The following is a 23,225-nucleotide window of genomic DNA, read 5'->3' on the forward strand; positions in this document are numbered from 1 at the left end:
AGTTAAGTGTCGGAGTGCCCATGTCTGCATCTGAGCGTCCTGAAAACCAACTAGCTGAGCGCCTATCTCGGTGTCTGAGTGGCCAGCTTAACTAGACACTTTTCTGGGCGACCGAGCATATACATTCGCGAAAAACTAAGCACCTGAGCGGCAAGATTAGCTAGTCTCTTTTCTGGCCGCCAGAGCATCCATATTCGCTCCCAGCTGAATGCCTATGTCAGCATTACTTTCCAGGGTCATACTTTTACTTAATAGGGAGACCTGTTTGATTGCTTGCTTTTATGCAAGGATTATTGGTGTGGGTTTCGAGCGCGGATGTGGCCGCTTATTACATAGGCTCTTACTGTGCTTAGGTACGTGGATTTCTCCATATGTGTGCGGATTTCTGCGCGTAAATCATTTGCATAATTTGCTTTTCACATCCTGCGGAAGCAGCACCTTCAGCCGTGTGTGGTGATCAAAACCCATGCTCATAACTAGCGCCTGTTTTGCCATGGGTCTTATTACATCAGCCCCATAGAGAAGTATTATTTTGGAGTTTGAACATTATCCAATATTTAATGGAGAACCAGTGAAAGAATGCAAACAGGGAGTAACAGGGAAGATGATAGAGCAATCGGGAAGCAGTATTTTGGAAGAACTGGAGTGGATGGAATATAGTATCTGGGAGACCATGAAGAGACTATATTACAGTAATTCACTTGAGGAAAATAATCAGCATGGAGCAGCAGGTAGAGATTATCAAATTTTTAGAGATATTGAGTAACAGGAAATGCAGGAAAAAAACAGGGAGAAATAGGATATGGAAGGAAGAAAGAGGAATCAATATTCATGCCAAGGATTTTTGGGGAGTCATTTGAAAAGCAAGGGACATATTCAACAGAAAGGAAACCAGGAAGGAAATGAGAAGCCCATATTGAAGCAGGAATGCAGACTTCAGTCTTGAAGGGATTATTAGGAAATACTAACACACCCATGAAAAAACAGCAGAAAGGGAAGATGACATTTGTGAAAATATAGGCATAGATGGATAAGAAAAAGGGAGACAGATTAGAGAGTCATCAGTGAAGGAATAGTGAGGCTCACAACAATTATGTAGTTGAGTAACTGGAACAAGGCTAATTATAATAATACTAAAAAAATGTTGTTTGCTAAGTATCATTAGTCACAATGGGGGTAATTTTCTTTTGGTCTTCCTAAATTTAAAGTTGATTTTAAAAGCCCTCTGCGCGCCAAAGCTGAGAGATAAGTCTGTGTCTCGGGCTGGTGTGCGCTGCACGGATTTTAAAAAGCGCACGAGTACGCGTGCATCTCCCGGTACAAGCACAAATCAAATTTTTTTTTAAAAAGGGCAGGGTCTGGGTGTGGTCTGGACGGAGCATGGGCAGGACATAGGTGTTCCGGGAAGTTACCTTGAAATGTGCACATATTTTTGTGCACAAGCATGCACTGGGATCCCCTACTGCGTAACTTTACTTCTGCTATGGACAGCATGTAACTATTAAATAAAAAAACTAGGTGAGTCAGCGGGGTTTTAAGAGTTGGGATTAAAAGGGAGACTAAATAACAAAGAGGGGTTAGGAAATCCGATCCGTTAACTGGGTGAACTGGGAGTGAACTGGGAAAAAGGGCTATTGAGTCGCTGCGCATATCTAATAAATTTCCCACCACTTACGTGGTAGAACCAGCACGTGTGCTTACATGAGCACATCCATATAAAACTGCGCACATGAATACGTGTACAGCCTATTTTATATCATATGCTCATATGGGCACAAATGTTATAAAATGGCTGCGTATCTGGGCGCAAGCCAGCATACGCTCGTTCATGTATGCCAGCATGGCTGTTTGAAAGTTACTGTCCCTGGCAGCAAATACGCACCTAATTACATCAGTTTTCAAATCAGACCTGCACGCATTAGTCTACTGTGAAAATTATCCCACAAATTTATCCATACTCCTGCTATTAGGTACGCAGCAATGTTTTCTTTAAATAATGCACAGGGATGGTAACTTTCAAACCAGTGCGCATGCGCAATTTGTGTACATACATCGGCCTTCGCTCAAGTACATATTCATTTTATTAAATATGTGCACAAATGCACACATGTTATAAAATAGCCTGCCCGTGCACACATGTGCACCAAATTTTAAGTGGGCATGCACATATTTGCGCAAATCCCATTGCTACTGCTTAAATTGGGGAATTGCGCCGACACCATTCTCTGTTTTACCAGTTCCTAACTGGGCATCTCCAGTTCACCAAATTAAGAGAGAGGTCCTCCAAACCCCTTGCTTTGATAGCCTTCACTCCCCCTAGTTAGCCCTGATCCTTAAAACCTGTTGTGTTTGAGGCATTGTGGACCCTTGGTCGCTGTGGAGATGACTCCTCCCACAGGGAGGGGGCCCCGTGGGGAACCACAACGATAGGCTAAACACAGATAGCAGACACTGGAGATGGAAAGCCTTTATTGTACTGCTAGAAGTAGATGGTATGATGCAAAAAGGTAAGGCACTGATCCGCAAGTCTCAGATGATGTATTCTCACCCAGATGTCCTAGATAGCCAGCAACCCACGGTGTGGACATATGCTGAGCCTGGTGGGTGGAGTTGGAGCACCGGATCGTAGAGGGACTCACGGGAGCATAGCGGGCCGTCCTTCTGGTAGTGAAGATGGTGGGACCGAAGGTCCGAGGTGCAGGATAGCAGACTGGTAGCCCTCGAGGAGCGAGTACCTGGTGGTCCAATCCTGAAAGTAGATGTGACAGAAAGACCCCCGAGGAGCGGTTGTCTTAGTTATTGAATAACCCCGAAGGGAAGTTGGAAGCGAGAGACCCCCGAGGAGCGGGTGTCTAGAGCTTCGTGAGAAGCGAGATCCCCGGAGGGTAGCGAGGCATCTAAGCAAGCAGCTTAGAGCTGTCAGAGAAGCTTGAACTGAAGTCCTTGCTAACTCAAGGTGGTAGCGTTTGTGGAGGCTTTAAATACCTGGAGGTATTGACGTCATGCGGTGGGGACGCCCCCGAGGTTCCTGCCATGACGTGTATATGAGCGTAGACAACGTGCGCGCGCGCCCTAGGAGGCCACAGGAAGAAGCATGGCGGTCTGGAATGCCCATTCTGAGTTGGAGACGCCGAGGGTTTCGGCACTCGGCACAGGAGGCAGCCATCTTGCCCAAAGAGGAGGAGAAAGGAAGAAAAGAGGTAAGGCTGAGCGGTCGCAGCAGTCTGCGACCAACGGATGCAACAAAACCCTGCAGATCTGCCTAGTTTTCTTTAAATTTTAACTTAACTTTACTTCTGCTATGGATGCCGTTTATATGGCAGAGGACCTTGGCGTGTGCTGCTGAGTTATGTAAATATTTACACATATATCTCAGGTTCACACCCCGAACACCCCACCCTGCCCATGCCCTGCACCTTTCTGAAAACCTTTGAGATGTGTGCGCTGTGGCATTTATATGCATATCTGGGTGCTTTTTAAAATACAGCCGGTGTGCGTGAGCCCAAATTACTCGTGCTTCCCTCGATTGATGCGCATGCTGGGCTTTTAAAATTCACCTCATATTTTTCAGAAAGCAAATGTATGCACGTAAGCCAACCTTTCCCCCCAACTCTGCTCCCAGGAAGGCCTCTGCTCAGTTGGGTAAACTTAGATGTATATAGTATAATCATGTGTAAGTTTACCTGCATATCAGATGGGCAATTTTATAAAAGCTCATTTCCACAGGTAAATCACTACTTTACCCTGGAAATGGCTTTTAAAATTGCAATTTTCAATACAATTCCAGCAGGTAAAACAGTGAGGCCGATGAACTAACATGAATTATTTTGCCCTGAAATGTTCCCAAATCCTGAAGTTTCATGGTTTTGTGTTGTATCATGATGCTTGTTTGTGAAAAAAATGTCAAGTTTCCCACTTTGCAAATAATATTTTGCACGTCGTCTACTATGCGCAAGATTTTATTTAAATTTAAAATGAATATGCTGCTGCAATGCAAGAGGATGCAAAGCAGCTTGTTACTTCTGCATTTTGTGGAAAACCAACATGCAAAAAAGGCTTCACGGGGTGTTTTTCATGAAAAAGATAACGACATCTCAATGAGGTGTAGTTATGGGTTTTTTTGCCGGCTTCCCCATAATTAATTTTCACATGAAATTTTGCAGTAGAAACTAATTTGCATCATAGCAAACTTGCGCACCTGTGAAAAATCCTGTGAGTTAGTATACTTGTATCAGTATTTTACCTGCAGAAATGGAGAGTTTGACAATTGTACTACCCTCACTGCATATAAAATTACTGATGCTGTTCACCATGTCAGTACTTTTATCCATGGCAAAAAAAAGGCGGGGTTAAGTTAGGTTGGGAGAGGGAAAGTATGCATGGGGATTTCAATTTGAAAGCCCCTCAAGTACAGGGTGGCCCATGGAAAAGTAGCCTGCCTGGTATTGGAGGTGGCCCATGGTATTGGAGGCGGCCTATGGAAAAGTAGCCTGCCTGCGTGGCCCTGGTATTGGAGGCGGGCTACCCTGTACTTTCCACATGTACATTTGTGCCATATGTATATGGGTACCAAGCACCCACTGTGTGCTGCCATCCCAATTTTCCCTTTGAAAAATTAGCTTGCAAACCCTCGGGTCCAATGTACTCACAGGCCCACAATACCCACATTTAGATTAAGAATTGTCCCAGTAGCTCATGGGGACATAGCTATCATAATAAATGCAGTCTTGTCAACTACATTTCCAGTGATGTTTGGTCGGCATAAACCCAGCTGCCACAGGCATTCAAACTGAAGCACCTCTTCTTCTCTAGGCCGAGGAACTATCTTGAAGAAAATTCTAATCTCAGTGCTGCATCCCAGCTCTATGCTGGATGAACCACCCAGCTCCGAAAAATCACTGTTCCTCGTGTTCTGCTTCATATACTGTCCCTGGGTGGGGAGGAGAGTGTGTACATCAAGAGATTGGGGGGAGGCAGTGTCAGTGAGGGCACTGAGGAGGATTGCAGAGAAGTCTGTGAATGTATCAAAGTGAATGAGGAATTGAAAAGCAGTCAGGGAAGGGACTGAGGAGAACTGGAGGGGGCAATGGTTTGGGATTTGAGGGGCTGGGAGTTAGTTGGAGGGATAAATGCAAAGCACAGTATTTTCTATATACTTTGTGTATGTATAAGTGCATGTGCCTATGGTATATTTGGTTGTGAACAAGGTTGGGTGGGAAAATGTGCATTGTGTGATTGGCTGACACTGGGGCCAGGTGAGGTGTATATGTGTACCTCACTGAGACTTTAGGAAGTGTACATAATTTCCCTAAGTTTAGACAAGGCACATAAGATCTCATCACAATCCCTGAGCTGTTCTCTAAAGATTATTTATATAATCTTTGAAGTAATGTATGCTTATGGATCTTTATTTTCAGTTTTTATTTTATTTTTCCTGGGAATTTATCAGTGTTTATTATAACCAACAAAAAACAAGGAGAAAAAGCAATGGAAAAAAATTAGCTATTTTTTCCAATGATATTTCTCCCGTTTTTGTTTGTTATAATATATATTGCTAAATTCTAAGAAAAATAAAAACTGAAAGCAACGGTCCTTAAGTATGGTGCAATCTTAATGAAAACAACAAACAAAAACAATTTAATATAAAATAATAGTAATCAATATTATAAGGCAAGAAGATTGCTCAGCATCTAACTAAACATTGTGGCTACCAATAAAACATCTCTTCCACCCAAGTCAGGTTAATACCATAATATGTGGCCCTTTTTAATGTTCATATAGTTACAAATAAGCTAGAACAAGATGTCTAACAAAACAAAAGCAGAATATATCTTAGTTACCATGAAATGTAAATAAAATCTGTCTAAATGGCTAGCCTTCAATATGTAAAGCTGTATGTGGCTAAATTCTAGTCTCATAAAGACTTATGTGGCTAGAATTTAGCTGCATAAGTCGGGGAAGATCCGGGGGTGAGCGGGAGGCATTTTGGGGTGGGCCAGAGTTAACCACATAAGTTATGTGGCTAACTCCGAATATTGGAGTTAGCAATCAAGCTAAGTAGAGAGTACATTGTACAAATCTACGCTTCTTTTATCTTTCATCACTCCAAATCACATAAAATCTTCACTGATGGCAATTGTGCTGTTCGTACTTGACTGTGCTTGTAAAACAGCCCCCCAAAGCCTACCCCACCCCCAAACCTCATCTCAAGTTACTAGTGCCCCCTCTTACAGTAGTATAAATAGTTAACTTAGATGTGAGCCTCCATAGAGGTATTCTCTCTCTCTCTCTCACCAGCAGCCCCAATTGCGATAAAAATGTTTTGGTTGGGTAATGCAGCATGCGATGGATGTCTCAGCTAAAAATGCCTATGTGATGCAATACCAGGAAAATTACCCTAACTATGCCCCCTTTTTTAATCCCTGGTGCTATTTCCATGATATTTATAGCATTTTGATGAATCTAGGCCTTAACTAGCTGTTCTACGGCTAAAAATCGTCCCCATGAAATTTAACTGATTGTATACTACTTTGATTGGTTTTTGGACCAGAAGGCAGTATATCAGAAAGTTAAATTAAATAAATAAAATTAACAAATATAAAGAAACCGATAAGGTTCTCCAAACAGGCTAAAATAGATAAAGGCAAAAGACTGGCGTTCGGTAAGTACGAAGGACCTCAGAGATGAACACAGAGAAGAATATCTGGTAAAGCTGAAAGAGACAAGGAAAGAAATCAGAACGGCAAAATTGAAAATGGAAGAAAAGATTGCTAAAGAGGTGTTGATTCTAAAGAAACACTGCAGTGGTTAGGTAACCTGAGATTTTTATTTAAAGAAAGACAGAAACAAAGACAGAAAAGGAGGGGGCGGCACAAATTGTTTTGTTCCCTGGAGTAGCACAAGTTCACATCAATCGCGTGGACAGCTGGCTACTCACTCATCCAGCAATATTCATGACTTTATATATTCCACATACTGACCAATCAGACTACATTCAAAGTGTTGTTTCTAGATAAGTATAGTCCATTTGATCTGAGAAAATATTAGACCAATCAGCAAATGGGTCTGGGGTATTGGCTGGCTGCATTCCAGCACGTAGGCAGGGTCCTCTGTATTCTTAATCTAAAACTAGTATTCAGGTATACAGCACAAAGAGGTGTCAGAAAGACAGTGCATACATACATCGGTTAAGAAAACTGACAAAACTTTTTTCAGGTATGTATTAATTATTGGGATTTATACCTTTATTAACCATATCAGAGACAGGAGGAAGGCCCGAGCTGGAACTGTAAGTCTGAAAGGTGATGAAAGGCAATGTGTGGAGGGTGACAACAAAAAGCAGAAATGCTAAACAAATACTTCAGTATTCACTGATGTCAGCCTTGGAGAGGGACCACTGATGGTTGGCAAGGATACAAATGGGAGTAGGATAGATATGACATCTTTACAGATATTTCTTTGTGTGAAACTAGCAAAATTGAAAGTGTACAAAGCCATGGGACCAGTTGAGATACATCCTAGGATACAAAGGGAGCTCAGAGGTTCTGGTGGATTCACTGAAGGACATGTTCCATAGATCTTTGGAGACAGTGAATTAGAGAAGGGGAGTTTTGTTCCCTCTTAACAAAAGAGGAGGTTGGAAACTCTAGGCCGGTTAGCTTTCCTTCAGTAGAGCCTCCATTAATTTTCAGACCACCAGGATAAAGGACACAGAAATGTTTAAAATCCAGTGGGTTACAAGATGCGAGGCAACATGATTTCACCAGAGACAGATCGTATCCAATAAATATGATTCATGTTTTTGACTGGGTGACTATAGAATTAGATCAAGGGCATGCACTGGATGGGGTTTACTTGGATTTCAGCAAAGTTTTTATAACTGTTGCACACAGGAGGCTCATGAAAAAAAACAATGGTAGGAAGGATTAGAAATGTATTGAGTGATAGACAACAGAGGTTTTATTTTCATTTTATTTTTTACTAATGTATGTTATCATGTATTTATGTTTTGTTATTATATATATTTTAGGTTTCCCTATGGATCCTTTGTACATTGCCTAGGATATAGGCGATGTATTAAATCATAAATAAAGGACAGTAGTAAATGGAATTCACTCTGAGAAGAGAACGTTGAATAGTGGAAAGCCTCAGAAATCAGTCTCGGGGCCAAGTCTGCCCAATATCTTTGTGAGTGATATTGCAGAAGTGTTAGAAACATTTTGTGTATGGCACACAGAGCTGCAACAGAGTGGACATGCTAGAGGAAGGAGCTAGAATTAGAAATAATCTAAAAAAAAGCTTGAGAAGTGGTTTGGTTACGATTCATTGCAATGTGTGGAATCATGCATTTTGGAATGAAGAAATTCAGAGTATCCGTATGCGATGAAGGGGTGAGAGGCTGACATGCAATGACCGGTAGAAAGATCTTGGGTTGACAATGTCTAATGATCTCAAGGGCCCTCTGTTCCGCCAATCAAAACCTATTGGATATTTCATCCCCAAGAGATGCACATCTTATAGAGACACGCGAAAGGGCATTCTCTATTGCTCTATGGCCCTATAATATGTAATGCTCTTCCTGCTCAGGTTCGGAACATCAAAGAAGCAAAGGCATTTAACAAGGCACTTAAAAAGTACCTTTTCAAGGAGGCATTTGAATTACCTGATTAAGCTACCTAGTGATAGTAAGGAGTTGGTAGGAACATTAAACATCATTTGGCTCCTGTTAAATAGTCTTTGTCTTTGCTGTATTGTTTTTAGATGATGATGTATTGTTTTAAAATTACTGTGCATGTACTGATGTAACCTGCCCCGAACATTGGAAGGTGCATTAAGAAATATTTCAAATAAATAAATAAATAGTGAAACTGTGTGACAAGGCAGTTGTTAAAGCTAGAAGGATGACAGGTTGCATAAAGAGGGATAGACCCAGTAGATAATACCCTTGCACTAGTTGTTGGTGCGGCCTCATTTAGGATACTGTGTTCAGTTTTGGAGGCTGTATATCAGAAAACAGAGATGGGCTAGAGGCGGTAGAGCAAAAGGTAACAAAAATGGTACTTGCTCTGTACCAAAAGTCATATAAGATGAAAGTTGAGCATTCAAATATGTATACCCAAGAGTAGAGGAGAGATGGGGTATGTATTTAGAAGTCTACACTACGGATTTCTAAATACCTGAAAGATGTTAATGCACAAGAAACAAACCTTTTCCAATGAAAAGGTACTCTAGAACTAGGAGTCATAATATGAAGCTCCAAAGGATGAAACTCGGGAATGTCAGAAAATATTTTTCATGGAAGAGATTGTAGATGTTTGGAATGTCTGACAAAAACCATAATAATATTCAAACAGACATGGTATAAATACAGAGAATCCCTTAAGGGCAAGAAAATGAAAATGAAACACTGGGTAACCTGCATGGAGCAGCAGTTCAGCCCGAGAGTAGTGCAATGACTGAATTGTGCTTCCAAAGCGGCATTGGGGTACTCTGCCCAGAAAGGAAAGCAAGGGGGTTCTGAATGCCTCCAGCTCCTATATAATAAAGCAGCGAGAATCCTAGTAAGAGCAAAAGTATCTGACTACATAAAACCTATTCAATCTCAACTGCACTGGCTACCAATAGAGAGCAGGTCAAATGTCTTCAAGTGGATGAACAAACACGACCCTGAATATCTCTCACAACTCCTTCTCTCTTATGCCCCCAAGAAAGAACTTGCCAATTGGCTCTACTTTCCACCCCGCCCCTGGCCTCTGCTTGACTGTCCTGCACTAGACTTTGGGCCTTTAGATGTTACGCACCAAAGATCTGGAACATGCTTTCATTATCCTTATGCTTGGAGCCCAGCTACCTCATGGACAGGAAGAAAGCTAAAGCTTTATAGCCATGCATTCCCAAAAAAGATTTCTGTCCATCAGCCTAATTACCACAGAAGTATGCCTGTTTCTACAGCAACAACAAAAGAACCTAACGGGCCGATACAGTAAACCACGCGGGAGAGCGGGCAAGTGCCCACTCTCCCGGTGCGTGCACAGGCCACTCTCCTGTGCGCGCGATTCAGTAACTTAATTTATTTAAATTAGGGCCCGTGGTAAAAAGAGGCGCTAGAGACACTAGTGCGTTCCTAGCGCCTCTTTTTTGACGGAAGCGGCGGCTGTCAGCGAGTTTGACAGCCGACGCTCAATTTTGCCGGCGTCGGTTCTCAAACCCGCTGACAGCCACAGGTTTGGAAAGCAGACGCTGGCAAAATATTGCCATGATATTAAGTCGGAGGGTGCACAGAAAAGCAGTTTTTACTGCTTTTCTATGCACTTCCCCGGCACCAGCAGAAATTAACGTCTACCTTTGGATAGGCACTAATTTCTTAAAGTAAAATGTGCGGCTTGGCTGTACATTTTACTTACTGTATCGCGCAGGAATGATTAATAGGGCCATCAACATGCATTTGCATGTTGCGGGCGCTTTTAGTCTCAGGGGGGGGGAGGGGGTTGGACGCGCGCTTTCGACGCGCTATTACACCTTACTGAATAAGGGGTAAAGCTAGCGCGTCGAAAACACGCGTCCAAATGCCGGTTAACAGTGCGCTCCACCGGAGCGCACTGTTAACCGGAGCGCACTGTACTGTATCGGCCTGTATGAATCTGTCTTTAGATAAGAGAGATCTTCAACCAATATTGTTTGTTGATCTAACACCATTGTAACCTACTTTAAATTTATTGTAATCCACTTTGACACCATTCATGGTAAAAAAAAAAAGAGGACTATCAATTGCCAATAAATAAATAAATAAATAAACATCTACAATGAATATGTACGAGGTGTAATTGCATGCACTGTCTCCATTGTATACAAATATATCTCATACATATTCATTGTGGATATCCTGAAAAGCAGACTTGTTTGTGGCACTTTAGGACCGGAGTTGCCTACCTTGTTATATAAAATATGCTGTAGTCTTAAACTACCAAAGCAAGCTGAAGCTTCCGTTTAAATAATTCTAATTAAGCTAATCAACATTAGTATACAAATCTGGGCAATCTGATTGATTGGAACATTTAAATCCTGTAGAACTACCCAATTTTACCAACTTAATTTATTTGAATAACTGTGCCAACAGCTTTTTAATGCCTTAGCTGTGATGTTGTACACAAATTGTGGGATAAACATCAAACAGTTGCAGCTGAATAGCTAACAGGACAGACAAAATTACAGGAAACAGAAGATTGGCGGCTCACTGGAAGGAAACAAGCTGATCAGTAAAGCCCTATTTAAATGACAAGTTTGTGAAAACTGTGGAGCTCACAATATTTAGGCCTCTACTGCAATTTAAGTAGGGTCCTACCTATCTGGGGGGAAAAGCCCAAGGCTTTATCTTGGGAAACTTTGTACATGATATTCTCATAAGAGTAAAGAAAAAAACTGTCTATAATATCTATAAAAAAAGGACTTTACTAATGTACAGAGAGAAACAAAGGGCAGAGCTTCTCTAGAGCGGCTGGCCACAGAGGTCCTTTCCCTCTGTTTCTCCCAAAGGTACATGCATTGCTTATTGATATGCAATAATAAACTTAAATTTGTTTCTACTAAATTTGGAATGGTATCGTTGTGTTCATGGGGCAGTGCCTTTAATCTGACTTAGCAACTAACACCAGACAAGTCAGTAATTGCCAGTGAATGTTCTGTCCAGAGGGGTTACTGCTTAATGAGAGGATGCTGAATACGAATTCAGGCAATCGGATTGATGCAACACAGGATATTGATCCCTCAGAAGGGACTTGTGTCACCTGTTTGCAACGTTCATGCCAAAAACCATTTGTAGAAGCAGCAAAATAACATATATAAATATAAATACATTTTTTTCCCCCATAAAGATGTACATGTGTTTCTAGTAAGTAAAACAGTTAATGCCTTTTTTTTTTATTTTTTAGAAAACATGTTTTATTTGCTTAGGTCCTGTGCATGAAGAAGACTCTTTCCTGAATTAGTTACCTTTTTAATTTTGGCTCCCATGGCAACAAAATGCAGATCTCTCTATTTTACCACTGCCTTTGCGTCATTTTTTGCAAAGGTAGTTGCCAAGACAACATAAGGCGAGTTTTAAATAAGAAAACTATTTTACAGCTATTTTGGTCTGTGTTGCTAAGTAAACAGGCAAATGTCCTCTTCAGTTAATAAACTGATAGGGTAGAACAGCTAAAACATCAGGAATAATTCTGGATCCCATCAGAAAATATATATATTGATTTAATTCTAGTACATTTTTCAGATTTAGAGAATTTCTAGTGAATTCTGTAGCTTTACTAAGTATACAATGAACACAGGACAGCAAAGAGAAGTGGCTAATAGATACCTGCGCATTTCACGCCTTGAGCAATGAGGCCCCACATGAAGTTGGCACAGTACTCGCACCAGTGAGGACCTCGGAAGGTATGAACCTGTAAAATAGGAACAGCAGCTGATAAGGCAAAAGTTTCTCAACAAAATCATCAACAGGTCTCTACACATGTTAAGTCTGAAGAAAAATGGAAATGTTTTCAAAATATACATCAAAAATACTGGAAGCGAGGCAATAGGATAAGAAAATGTAATCGCTTAGATCATAGCCTGTACAGGTATATTTTTTTTTAGACTATATCAGAAGATGCTTTTCTAAGTGTCTTAATTACAAACGGCATATGTAACCTATATACCAAAGAAACCCCAGGGAAATCCAATCATGAATGGCTGATTCAGCAAGGTGTAGGAGGCTGCCCCTGATCACAGTGGAGAGTAAAGGATAGCTGTGCATGTGAAACTCTTCTGTGTATGAGAAGGGTGTCATAGCTGTGTTCTTATAGAGAATAAAAAGGAGAATTTTAAAAGCTCTGCGCGCGCCAAAACCAGGAGATATGTGTACAAGTTGGGCTGGTGTGCGCCGAGCAGATTTTAAAAGGTGCCTGCATACACACATACTGCCCCGAAAAAGGGGCAGTGTGTGGGCATAGTCTGAGCGGGGCATAGGTATTCCTGGATTTCATGATGAAACTAGCACGCGCATATTTATGTGTACAAGCGTGTGCCGGGGTCCCCTGAGGCATAACTTTACTTGGATGGCGCGCAAGTCGGAAAACCAAAAAAAAAAAAAGTAAAGAGGTGAGCAAGGTTTTAAAAGTCGGGGTTAACAAGGTAACTGGGAAAACTGGTAATTGTCAGCACGCATGTCTACTAATATCCCCACTTACCTGGTAGAAGCATCGTTTGTGCGCATAGGCACGCGCTTACTTAAAATTGCATGCATGTTCAGCCTATTTTATACCATGCGCGCACATAAGTGCGTATGTTATAAAATGGCTGCATCCCTGGGTGCAAGCTGGCAAAAATGCATAGGTGAGCCAGCGTGGCTGCTTAAAGGTTACCATCCCAATGTAGGTGATTATAGCACCATTATATATATAAATATCTCTACTATATATATATAGTAGCGGCTGTGCCTCTGCTCGCTGATGGGGGAATATATATGTGGAAGGCATGTGGGGGGAGGGCTGTATGGATGGTGTCTGTGTGTGTATAGTTTGGGGCACACTTCCCCCCTCACTCCTCACACTCTGCTTTGTCCCCCTCTCCTCACCCCTGTGTGTATGTATGGGGCGGGGGGCAGATGATGTGTATGCACATTTTCTACGATTCCCCTCCTTCATACACTTTCAATTTGTAGCTCTCTCTCCTCCCTCCTCCTTGTGTGTGGAGGGGTAGTGATGTAGGTGAGATATGGACACTCTTTCCCCTCTCTTTATCTACGTATGTATGTGTATGTGTGTGGGAGGTTTTGATGTAGGAAAGTGGGGATATATGATGTAGGAAAGTGGGGATATATGGGTAGTTGGTGGTTTGAAGTGGGTGAGTCTGTGTGTGTGCATACTTTTCCCCTCATACTCTCTACTTTGTGTGTGTGTGTGTGTGGGGGGGGGGGGTGAGTGGTATAGAAAGGGGATGGGTAAGTGTTTATGGCTAGGAGTACTCTTTCTTCCCCCTCATACTCTCCACTTTGTCCCCCTTTTCTCACCCTGTATGTGTATGTATGTGTGGATGGAGATGGTGGTAGTAGTGAGATGTGTGTGGGAAGGTGTGTGTGTATGCATATGTACGCGCTCACTTTGTTCATCTCCCCCCTCACATACTTTGTAGCCTTCTCCTCCCCCTTGTGTGTGTGCGTCTAGTGGTGTAGATAGGGTATGGAATGTACATGTATGTGTATGGGTTAGGGCATTCTTTCCCCTCACAATCTTCCCCCTTCATACTCTCCATTTTGTTTCCCTTACTCCTGACGTGTGTGTGTGTGTGTACATGGTGTGAAGGGCACTGGTGGGAGTATGTATGTAGGTAAAGTATATGGGTGGGGGTATTCTCTCCCTCCTTCCTCACCACTGTGTGTGGAGAGGGGGGATGGGGAGGAGTAGTAGTAGTGTGTGTGTATATGTGCAGGGGATAGATGGTTGTGTGGAAGGGGATGATTTGGCGAGAATGCAGGCAGTGAGTGTGTGGGCACACCCCTTTCCTCTCCCTCCCTTTGCATCCCTCTTCCCCTTTCACACCTTGTTTACTCTCCCCCTCCCCCACCCTCATATGTAAGTAGGGGGGTGAGGAGATAGTGGTGTAGGCACTCTCTGGATGGCCAAAGAGGTAAAGCGAGGAGACAAAACATTTTGCAGATATATCAATGAAAGAAGGGAGGTCAGAAGTGGTAAAGTGAATCTGAAAGGTGACAAGGAGAAATGTGTAGAGAGTGACAAAGAAATGGCAGAAATATTAAACAAATACGTCAGTTCGGTATTCAATAAAGAAGACCCTGAGCTAAAAAATTCTAACTTATCCCTATCAATTAAAAAGCAGAATGAAAATACAAACAAAAAACAAACTTTGAAATGTTTGTATGCTAATGCCAGAAGTCTAAGAAGTAAGATGGGAGAATTAGAATGTATAGCAGTGAATGATGACATAGACTTAACTGGCATCTCAGAGACATGGTGGAAAGAGGATAACCAATGGGACAGTGCTATACCGGGGTACAAATTATATCGCAATGACAGAGAGGAGCACCCGGGAGGAGGTGTGGCGCTTTATGTCCGGGATGGCATAGAGTCCAACAGGATAAACATCCTGCATGAGACTAAATACAAAATTGAATCTTTATGGGTAGAAATCCCTCGTGTGTCGGGGAAGACTATAGTGATAGGGGTATACTACCGTCCACCTGGTCAAGATAGTGAGACGGACAGTGAAATGCTAAGAGAAATTAGGGAAGCTAACCAAATTGGTAGTGCAGTAATAATGGGAGACTTCAATTACCCCAATATTGACTGGGTAAATGTATCATCGGACACGCTAGAGAGATAACGTTCCTGGACAGAATAAATGATAGCTTTATGGAGCAATTGGTTCAGGAACCAACAAAAGAGGGAGCAATTTTAGATCTAATTCTCAGTGGAGCACAGGACTTGGTGAGAGAGGTAACGGTGGTGGGGCCGCTTGGCAATAGTGATCATAATATGATCAAATTTGATTTAATGACTGGAAGAGGAACAGTGTGCAAATCCAAGGCTCTCGTGCTAAACTTTCAAAAGGGAAACTTTGATAAAATGAGAAAAATCGTTAGAAAAAAACTGAAAGGAGCAGCTACAAAAGCAAAAAATGCCCAAGAGGTGTGGTCATTGTTAAAAAATACCATTCTAGAAGCACAGTCTAGATGTATTCCACACATTAAGAAAGGTGGAAAGAAGGCAAAACGAATCCGAAGCAGAAAGCCTGTGAGGGAGTCAGTTGGACCGTTAGATGATTGAGGGGTTAAAGGGGCACTTAGAGAAGATAAGGCCATCGTGGAAAGATTAAATGATTTCTTTGCTTCGGTGTTTACTGAAGAGGATGTTGGGGAGGTACCCGTAATGGAGAAGGTTTTCATGGGTAATGATTCAGATGGACTGAATCAAATCACGGTGAACCTAGAAGATGTGGTAGGCCTGATTGATAAACTGAAGAGTAGTAAATCACCTGGACCGGATGGTATACACCCCAGAGTTCTGAAGGAACTAAAAAATGAAATTTCAGACCTATTAGTAAAAATGTGTAACCTATCATTAAAATCATCCATTGTACCTGAAGACTGGAGGATAGCAAATGTAACCCCAATATTTAAAAAGGGCTCCAGGGGCGATCCGGGAAACTACAGACCGGTTAGCCTGACTTCAGTGCCAGGAAAAATAGTGGAAAGTGTTCTAAACATCAAAATCATAGAACATATAGAAAGACATGGTTTAATGGAACAAAGTCAGCATGGCTTTACCCAGGGCAGTCTTGTCTCACAAATCTGCTTCACTTTTTTGAAGGAGTTAATAAACATGTGGATAAGGGTGAACCGGTAGATGTAGTATACTTGGATTTTCAGAAGGCGTTTGACAAAGTTCCTCATGAGAGGCTTCTAGGAAAAGTAAAAAGTCATGGGATAGGTAGCGATGTCCTTTCGTGGATTGCAAACTGGCTAAAAGACAGGAAACAGAGAGTAGGATTAAATGGACAATTTTCTCAGTGGAAGGGAGTGGACAGTGGAATGCCTCAGGGATCTGTATTGGGACCCTTACTTTTCAATATATTTATAAATGATCTGGAAAGAAATACGACGAGTGAGATAATCAAATTTGCAGATGACACAAAATTGTTCAGAGTAGTTAAATCACAAGCAGATTATGATAAATTGCAGGAAGACCTTGTGAGACTGGAAAATTGGGCATCCAAATGGCAGATGAAATTTAATGTGGATAAGTGCAAGGTGATGCATATAGGGAAAAATAACCCATGCTATAATTACACAATGTTGGGTTCCATATTAGGTGCTACAACCCAAGAAAGAGATCTAGGTGTCATAGTGGATAACACATTGAAATTGTCGGTTTGGTGTGCTGCGGCAGTCAAAACAGCAAACAGAATGTTGGGAATTATTAGAAAGGGAATGGTGAATAAAACGGAAAATGTCATAATGCCTCTGTATCGCTCCATGGTGAGACCGCACCTTGAATACTGTGTACAATTCTGGTCGCCGCATCTCAAAAAAGATATAATTGCGATGGAGAAGGTACAGAGAAGGGCTAGCAAAATGATAAGGGGAATGGAACAGCTCCCCTATGAGGAAAGACTAAAGAGGTTAGGACTTTTCAGCTTGGAGAAGAAACGGCTGAGGGGGGATATGATAGAGATGTTTAAAATTATGAGAGGTCTAGAACGGGTAGATGTGAATCGGTTATTTACTCTTTCGGATAGTAGAAAGATTAGGGGGCACTCCATGAAGTTAGCATGGGGCACATTTAAAACTAATCGGAGAAAGTTCTTTTTTACTCAACGCACAATTAAACTCTGGAATTTGTTGCCAGAGGATGTGGTTAGTGCAGTTAGTATAGCGGTGTTTAAAAAAGGACTGGATAAGTTCTTGGAAGAGAAGTCCATTACCTGCTATTAAGTTCACTTAGAGAATAGCCACTGCCATTAGTAATGGTAACATAGAACAGACTTAGTTTTTGGGTACTTGCCAGGTTCTTATGGCCTGGATTGGCCACTGTTGGAAACAGGATGCTGGGCTTGATGGACCCTTGGTCTGACCCAGTATGGCATTTTCTTATGTTCTTAACCATTGCTGGTTAATAAGCCCATAGGTGGGGATGGAGCAGACAAATTTCTATTTACAGAAGAGAATGTATGGGAGGAGCTAGGCAAAATGAAAGTGTACAAGGCCATGGGGATGGATGAAATACACCCCAGGATACTGAGACAGCTCAATGATGTGCTGGAGAAGGACCTGTTCAACAGGTCCCTGGAAACAAGAGTGGTGCTGTGGGATTGGAGAAGAGCGGTGGTGGTCCCGCGTCACAAGAGTGATAGCAGAGAGGAGGCTGGAAACTACAGGTTGGTTAGCCTCACCTTGAAGGTGGGAAAATTAATGGAGATTCAGTTGAAGGAAAGGTTAGTGAACTATCTACAATCTGGTGGGTTGCTGGGCCCGAGGTAGCATGGATTCAGCAGGGGAAGGTCCTGTCAGACAAATCTGATTGAATTTTTGATTTGGTGACTAGAAAATTGGATCAAGGAAGAGCATGCGATGTGATCTACTTGCATTTCAGGAAAGCTTTTGATACTGTCCTGTATAGGAGGCAGAAGATGCCTTAGCATCTTGTCTCAGCCTTAGCATCTTGTCTCAGCCTTGACCTTTCCTTGTCTTTGCCTTGCCCATGCTTAGCTTTGTTCATGTCTTGTTCTTTGTTTCCTCTTCCCACAGCTTGACTTCTTGGTTCTGACCCCGGCTTGGATTCTGACCCTACTTTGTCAGCTGCCTGTCCTGATCACTGGCCTGCCTCTCATCTTACATGTTTGCTGCCTGCCCCGACCGTTTGCCTTGACTCAGGCTCTCTGTTTTCTTAGATTCCCCTAGGGACCCACCTAAGCACTACCAGCTGCCGGAATCAAGGGCTCAACCTGTGGGGGAGATGGCTAGTATAGGCGAAGCTCCAGCCTAAGGGCTTTTCCGTCTACTGTCTGTGTGAGTCTGATGGGTTTACCCAATAGGCAGTGCCAACTGCACCACAGCAAAAAGGGTCCTCTCTTCCAGTCAGTGTTACACTCCTCTCACTTACTCCTCCCTGTCTTCCCTCCCCTCTGCCTCACTCACCCTCTTCTTTCCCTTCCTACTTTCATACTCATCTTACTTGTCCTTTCCCTCTCCCTTCCAATCATTTCTTCTCATTCCCCCCCCCCCGTCCCTTCAATCTTCTCACTCACCCCCCTCCCTCCCATTTTGGGCTACTTCCTGCACCTGGGTGGGGGAACCTAGACACCCCCCCTGTCTTTCTGCTCAAGTTCCTGCTTCCACTCTTCTTGCTTACACCTCCCCTCTTCTCCCACTCTTGTATTTCTCTCCCTCCCACCTTGGGCCTCTTCCTGCTGCTGGTGGGGTCTACAAAACTAATCTTTGCATTGCCGGCTCTGCCATCATGGTGCTGATCCCGCCTCCCCCTGCCCCACTGACTGGCGTCTCCTGCAGCGGTGTCCTGTCCCCCAGCTCTGGGTGAGCGTCACTGTTCATACACACGTGCAGATGCACCGTGAGTCTCACTTGGAGCTTTCATTATCTATATCTATTTGTGCATGTGTGCGAGTTTTTTGCGTTTTATGGTTCATTCACTTTGAAATACTTTTAGAGATGTGTAACATTGCAGTATCACAAGAGGACAGTGGATATTCTACTCTGTTTGTCCAGTATTGACCAGGTTCACAATGAACATCTTAGATAACTAACAGTGCACATAAAAATACATTTCTATGCATCTATTTTCAATGCTGCTTTTTTTGCTCGATATTTTTGGGTACACTTCATCAGTACAAAGCACCTGTTGCTGTTGCTGTGTTTCTCTGTCAGTACTGCACAAATCTGTCCACAGAGAAGGGCCCTGTGGACAGATTTAGCTGACTTTTGGTACCAGAGTCTCTTATCATGATGCCAACACTCCTGCCAAATTTCAACCACACAAGAAGACTACAAATGCATATTTTGTGTGTTATGCTAGATCTGTATACTTCTCCGGTTTATTATGGTTTTAGATCTCTGGTGCTCTTATATAATTAACAGTGATTAGTTGGTGTTATGAAAAATAGACTGATAGACGAGCCCCAGCAACATAAATATCAAAATCTCAGAAAAAAAAATGCAAAAATTGCATAAAATCCGAGAAAAATAAAACATAATTTAAGAAAATGTCCCAAAACTTGAATTTATACCTTCCACAATTCTAAGAGGACTAGTTATAGTATTTACAACCTTTTCAACTATAATGTATTGCAGGGTTTCATTATACCTTGCACAGAATGATACAGCGGGTGGGCTAGTGGTTAGACTAATATATTGGGCAGCAGAAGATCTAGGATCAAATTCTTCTTCTGCCACTGCCCCAGGATGTATGATTTTGGGCAAGCCACTTAATGCTGCAATGCTTCAGATACCCATTTATAGGAGGATTTCAAAAGCCCTACGCATGCCAAAGCCAGGAGATATGTGCGTGTCTCGGGCCGGCGTGCACTGCACGGATATTAAGAAGTGCCACAGTACATGCGCATCTCCTGGTACATGCACAAATCAAAAGGTTAAAAAGGGGTGGGGTGTGGGCATGGCCTGGGCGGGACATGGGGCATTCCAGGAAGGAGACTTGAAATGTGCGCATAAGTATTTGCGAGCACAAGCACGCGCCGGGGTCCCCTACTGTGTAACTTTACTTCTGCTATGGATGTTGTGCGAGTTTTAAAATAAAAATAAAAAATCAGGGCTAGTAAGCAGGGTTTGAAGGGTCAGGGATAATAAGGGAAAAGGGAGAAAGTTTAATTAGGGGGCTTGGGAAGTCAGGAGCCTTTACCTGGGCAAACTGGGAACGGACTGGGAAACGGGCAATTGCACTGGCGCACGTATCAAATAAAATCCTCCTTCTTACGCGGTACAGCCAGCACAAAAGTGTGTGTACATGTATGCGCGTACAGCTGGTTTCATACGAAATGCGCACATACGAGTGTATGCTATAAAATGGCCACCTCTGTTTGCATGAGCCTCCATATGCACGTACATGTACGCCCGCATGGCTATTTAAAAGTTACTGTCCCCAACGGTAAGCTCTCTTGGGAAGGGACTCATTGTATCGGTAGGGCTTAGGGCATAGTAGATGCATATTCGTAAATGTGCAGTGTGTCCACTTCCCTCACTGAACTGGCAGAATAAAGAGTTTAAAACAATAAGAGACACAGAAAGGGAGGAAGTTAGTAAAAAAAAATGTTTTAAACCCTTGAAATTAGAATAAAAAGGTTCATAATTATATTCCGTAGGAATGATCATTGCAAGATGTTGCTTACAGGGCACCCTAACCTGCAGACAGCTCAGAATGGATTCAGTTCCCACAAACTAATGAATGTTTTTGTTTTAATTTTCCTTAAAATGTGATCATGCACAGAAATTTTACTGGTTTTACAGGTTTTAATTTTAGAATTTATAATTCACAAAGAGTGTAGAGTAGTAATGGGCCTGAAAGTAAAAATTTACTTCAGTTATGGGTCAAATAAACTGTGAGTATTAGGAAAACATTTCTAATATTGTGAATGACCTGTCTGCATCAGATCTTTCTTTTGACTGATAATATGGTACTTGCTTTCTTATGTGGGAATGGAGGACAAGATCATGTTTAAAATTAAATTAGAGGTTATACTGAGCAATTAGAGATTATACTGACAATTTCTAAAATTGTTAAGGTTCCCGGTAAAATGGGTTTTATGTTTATAAATGCTGTGAAACAGAGGAGTCCTCAATTTTGTAAAATTCATAAGATAAATAAAAGGCTACAAATTTTGAGATATTCAGTTTGTGGCATTCTGGCTCAGGTTGCCAAAAAAATGATATTCAAATTGTGGGTTTATTTTGCTCATGTTGTCAGAAATATACATGCTAACCTAGTGGATATTCGGTTCTATCCTGCCATCTGATAACACGATTTTTTGCACACCTCCTACTTTTGCAGAACAGAGGCCATAGAGACTTTATACGTCTGTCTGTATAACCATCAAAAATATATAAAATGACAGCAGATAAGTACCACAAGGCCCATCGAGCCCACCCCATTTCAGTCTTTATTCCAGCTTTCTTGCATCTAACAATCCTCTCTGCGCATAGCCCAGGCTTTTTCAAGTTCTGTTATTGGTTTGGTCTTCATTACTTCCATTGGGAGACCAACCTTTCTTTGAAAAAAAAAATACAGTTTCCTTATATTACTCCTGAATCTACCTCTTGCTCTGGAACTTTCCTTCTAGTATTAGTTATACTTATGAAGTAACTTGAATGTCTCTCTCAGATCCCCCTTTTCCCCTCCTCTCTTCTAGGATACAATTGTTTGATTCCCAAGTCTCGTTTCATAGGGCTTATTGGTGCAGGTTCTGCACCTTTTTTGTAATCCTTCTCTAGACTGCCATGCATATTCCTTAGATAAAAAAAAATCACAAGGAAGCATGCTGGTTTTAAGATTTTTTTTAAAACTGAAAGTCAATAGCAAATTTAGGAAAATTACCCATGTAAAAATCAAGGCTAACTGCTAGTGCGAACAACTTTAGTAGTGCATTAAAGCTATCACAGTTACTTTATTCATACAAACAGAAAGGAAAGGAAATACAGACCATCTGCTGACTCTAGGCACAATAGCGCAGAGTTTTTAAAAATATCTAAATCTAATCATCAGTAGTAAACAGACCTGTTTAATCCCAGCACCAAAATTCTCCCCATCTTTGTTTCATTTCTAGAAAATGAGCTAAAATACAAATAACCATCATATACTTAAAAAGTATAAACTCTATTAATAATCTTCTAGAAAAGCAGAAGCTGACATAAATGCAGAAAGTAAAATCACTGTCTAAAATTCTAGAATCTTTTGAAAATATGTTTATAGAAATTTTTTTTTTAAAAGCTGTATCATAGACAGAGTGAATTTAATACATGCAGTCTATCTTAGAGAGATCTAAATATAACATTCTTACTTATGCTACTCCAGTGAGAACGATCTCTTACCTTGAAATTATGAACCTTTTCATATTTGGGAATCTGTTCGTTTTCCTTCAGGGTTGCTCTCCTGACTAGCGATGTTAACTGTGAATAAGCAAAGAGTTTAAGAGGTTGCCAGAATGTCACGGACGACTTCTGAGACCCCAGCTTCACTCCCAGAGCTGCTACAAACAAATCCTGTTGATGACTCTCTTGCTTTCGATTGCGTCGGGTACAGAGGTTAGTTTTTCGTCCTGACCAAGATTCTTTGGATGGCATTTTGAATTTTACAGGCAATAAAAACGGAAGATCTAGCTTTATCAATTCACTTCATCCGAGAAAATAATGAATATTATTAAACAAATGCAGAAAACTAAAATACTGTAAAGTTGCGGAGGTATACGATAACAATGAAGACAATAACAATGTATCTCTTAAATAAATGGAGGTTTTCACAGCCAAAAAAAAAATTCTTCTTGCATCTGTTTCCCTAAAGGTCTTATTTAGTGCTAGAGGATAAGCACATGCTATTGAACTGAATGTGCATAAAATTTTGAAGCATCAGCAATAATAGAGAGAAAGCTCCCAAAGTCTGTCCTTCATCCATTTAGAAAGCCACATGATTCAGTAAAATAGTACATGTGTTTAT

At 41.7% G+C, this 23,225-nt stretch overlaps 1 protein-coding gene across 1 annotated transcript in view; it reads right to left on the bottom strand.

The window, feature by feature from the left end:
• Window positions 1-23,225, bottom strand: part of CHN1 (chimerin 1) — a 322,397-nt gene that overhangs the window by 73,998 nt on the left and 225,174 nt on the right. The window contains exons 7-8 of the mRNA XM_029605826.1: window positions 22,604-22,681; window positions 12,350-12,434 (exon numbers count right to left, since the gene is read on the bottom strand). Of these exons, the coding sequence (XP_029461686.1) occupies window positions 12,350-12,434; window positions 22,604-22,681 (163 nt within the window). The remainder of the gene's footprint in view (window positions 1-12,349; window positions 12,435-22,603; window positions 22,682-23,225) is intronic.

This window comes from Rhinatrema bivittatum, chromosome 6 (assembly GCF_901001135.1).
Source record: "Rhinatrema bivittatum chromosome 6, aRhiBiv1.1, whole genome shotgun sequence".
NCBI lineage: Eukaryota > Metazoa > Chordata > Amphibia > Gymnophiona > Rhinatrematidae > Rhinatrema > Rhinatrema bivittatum.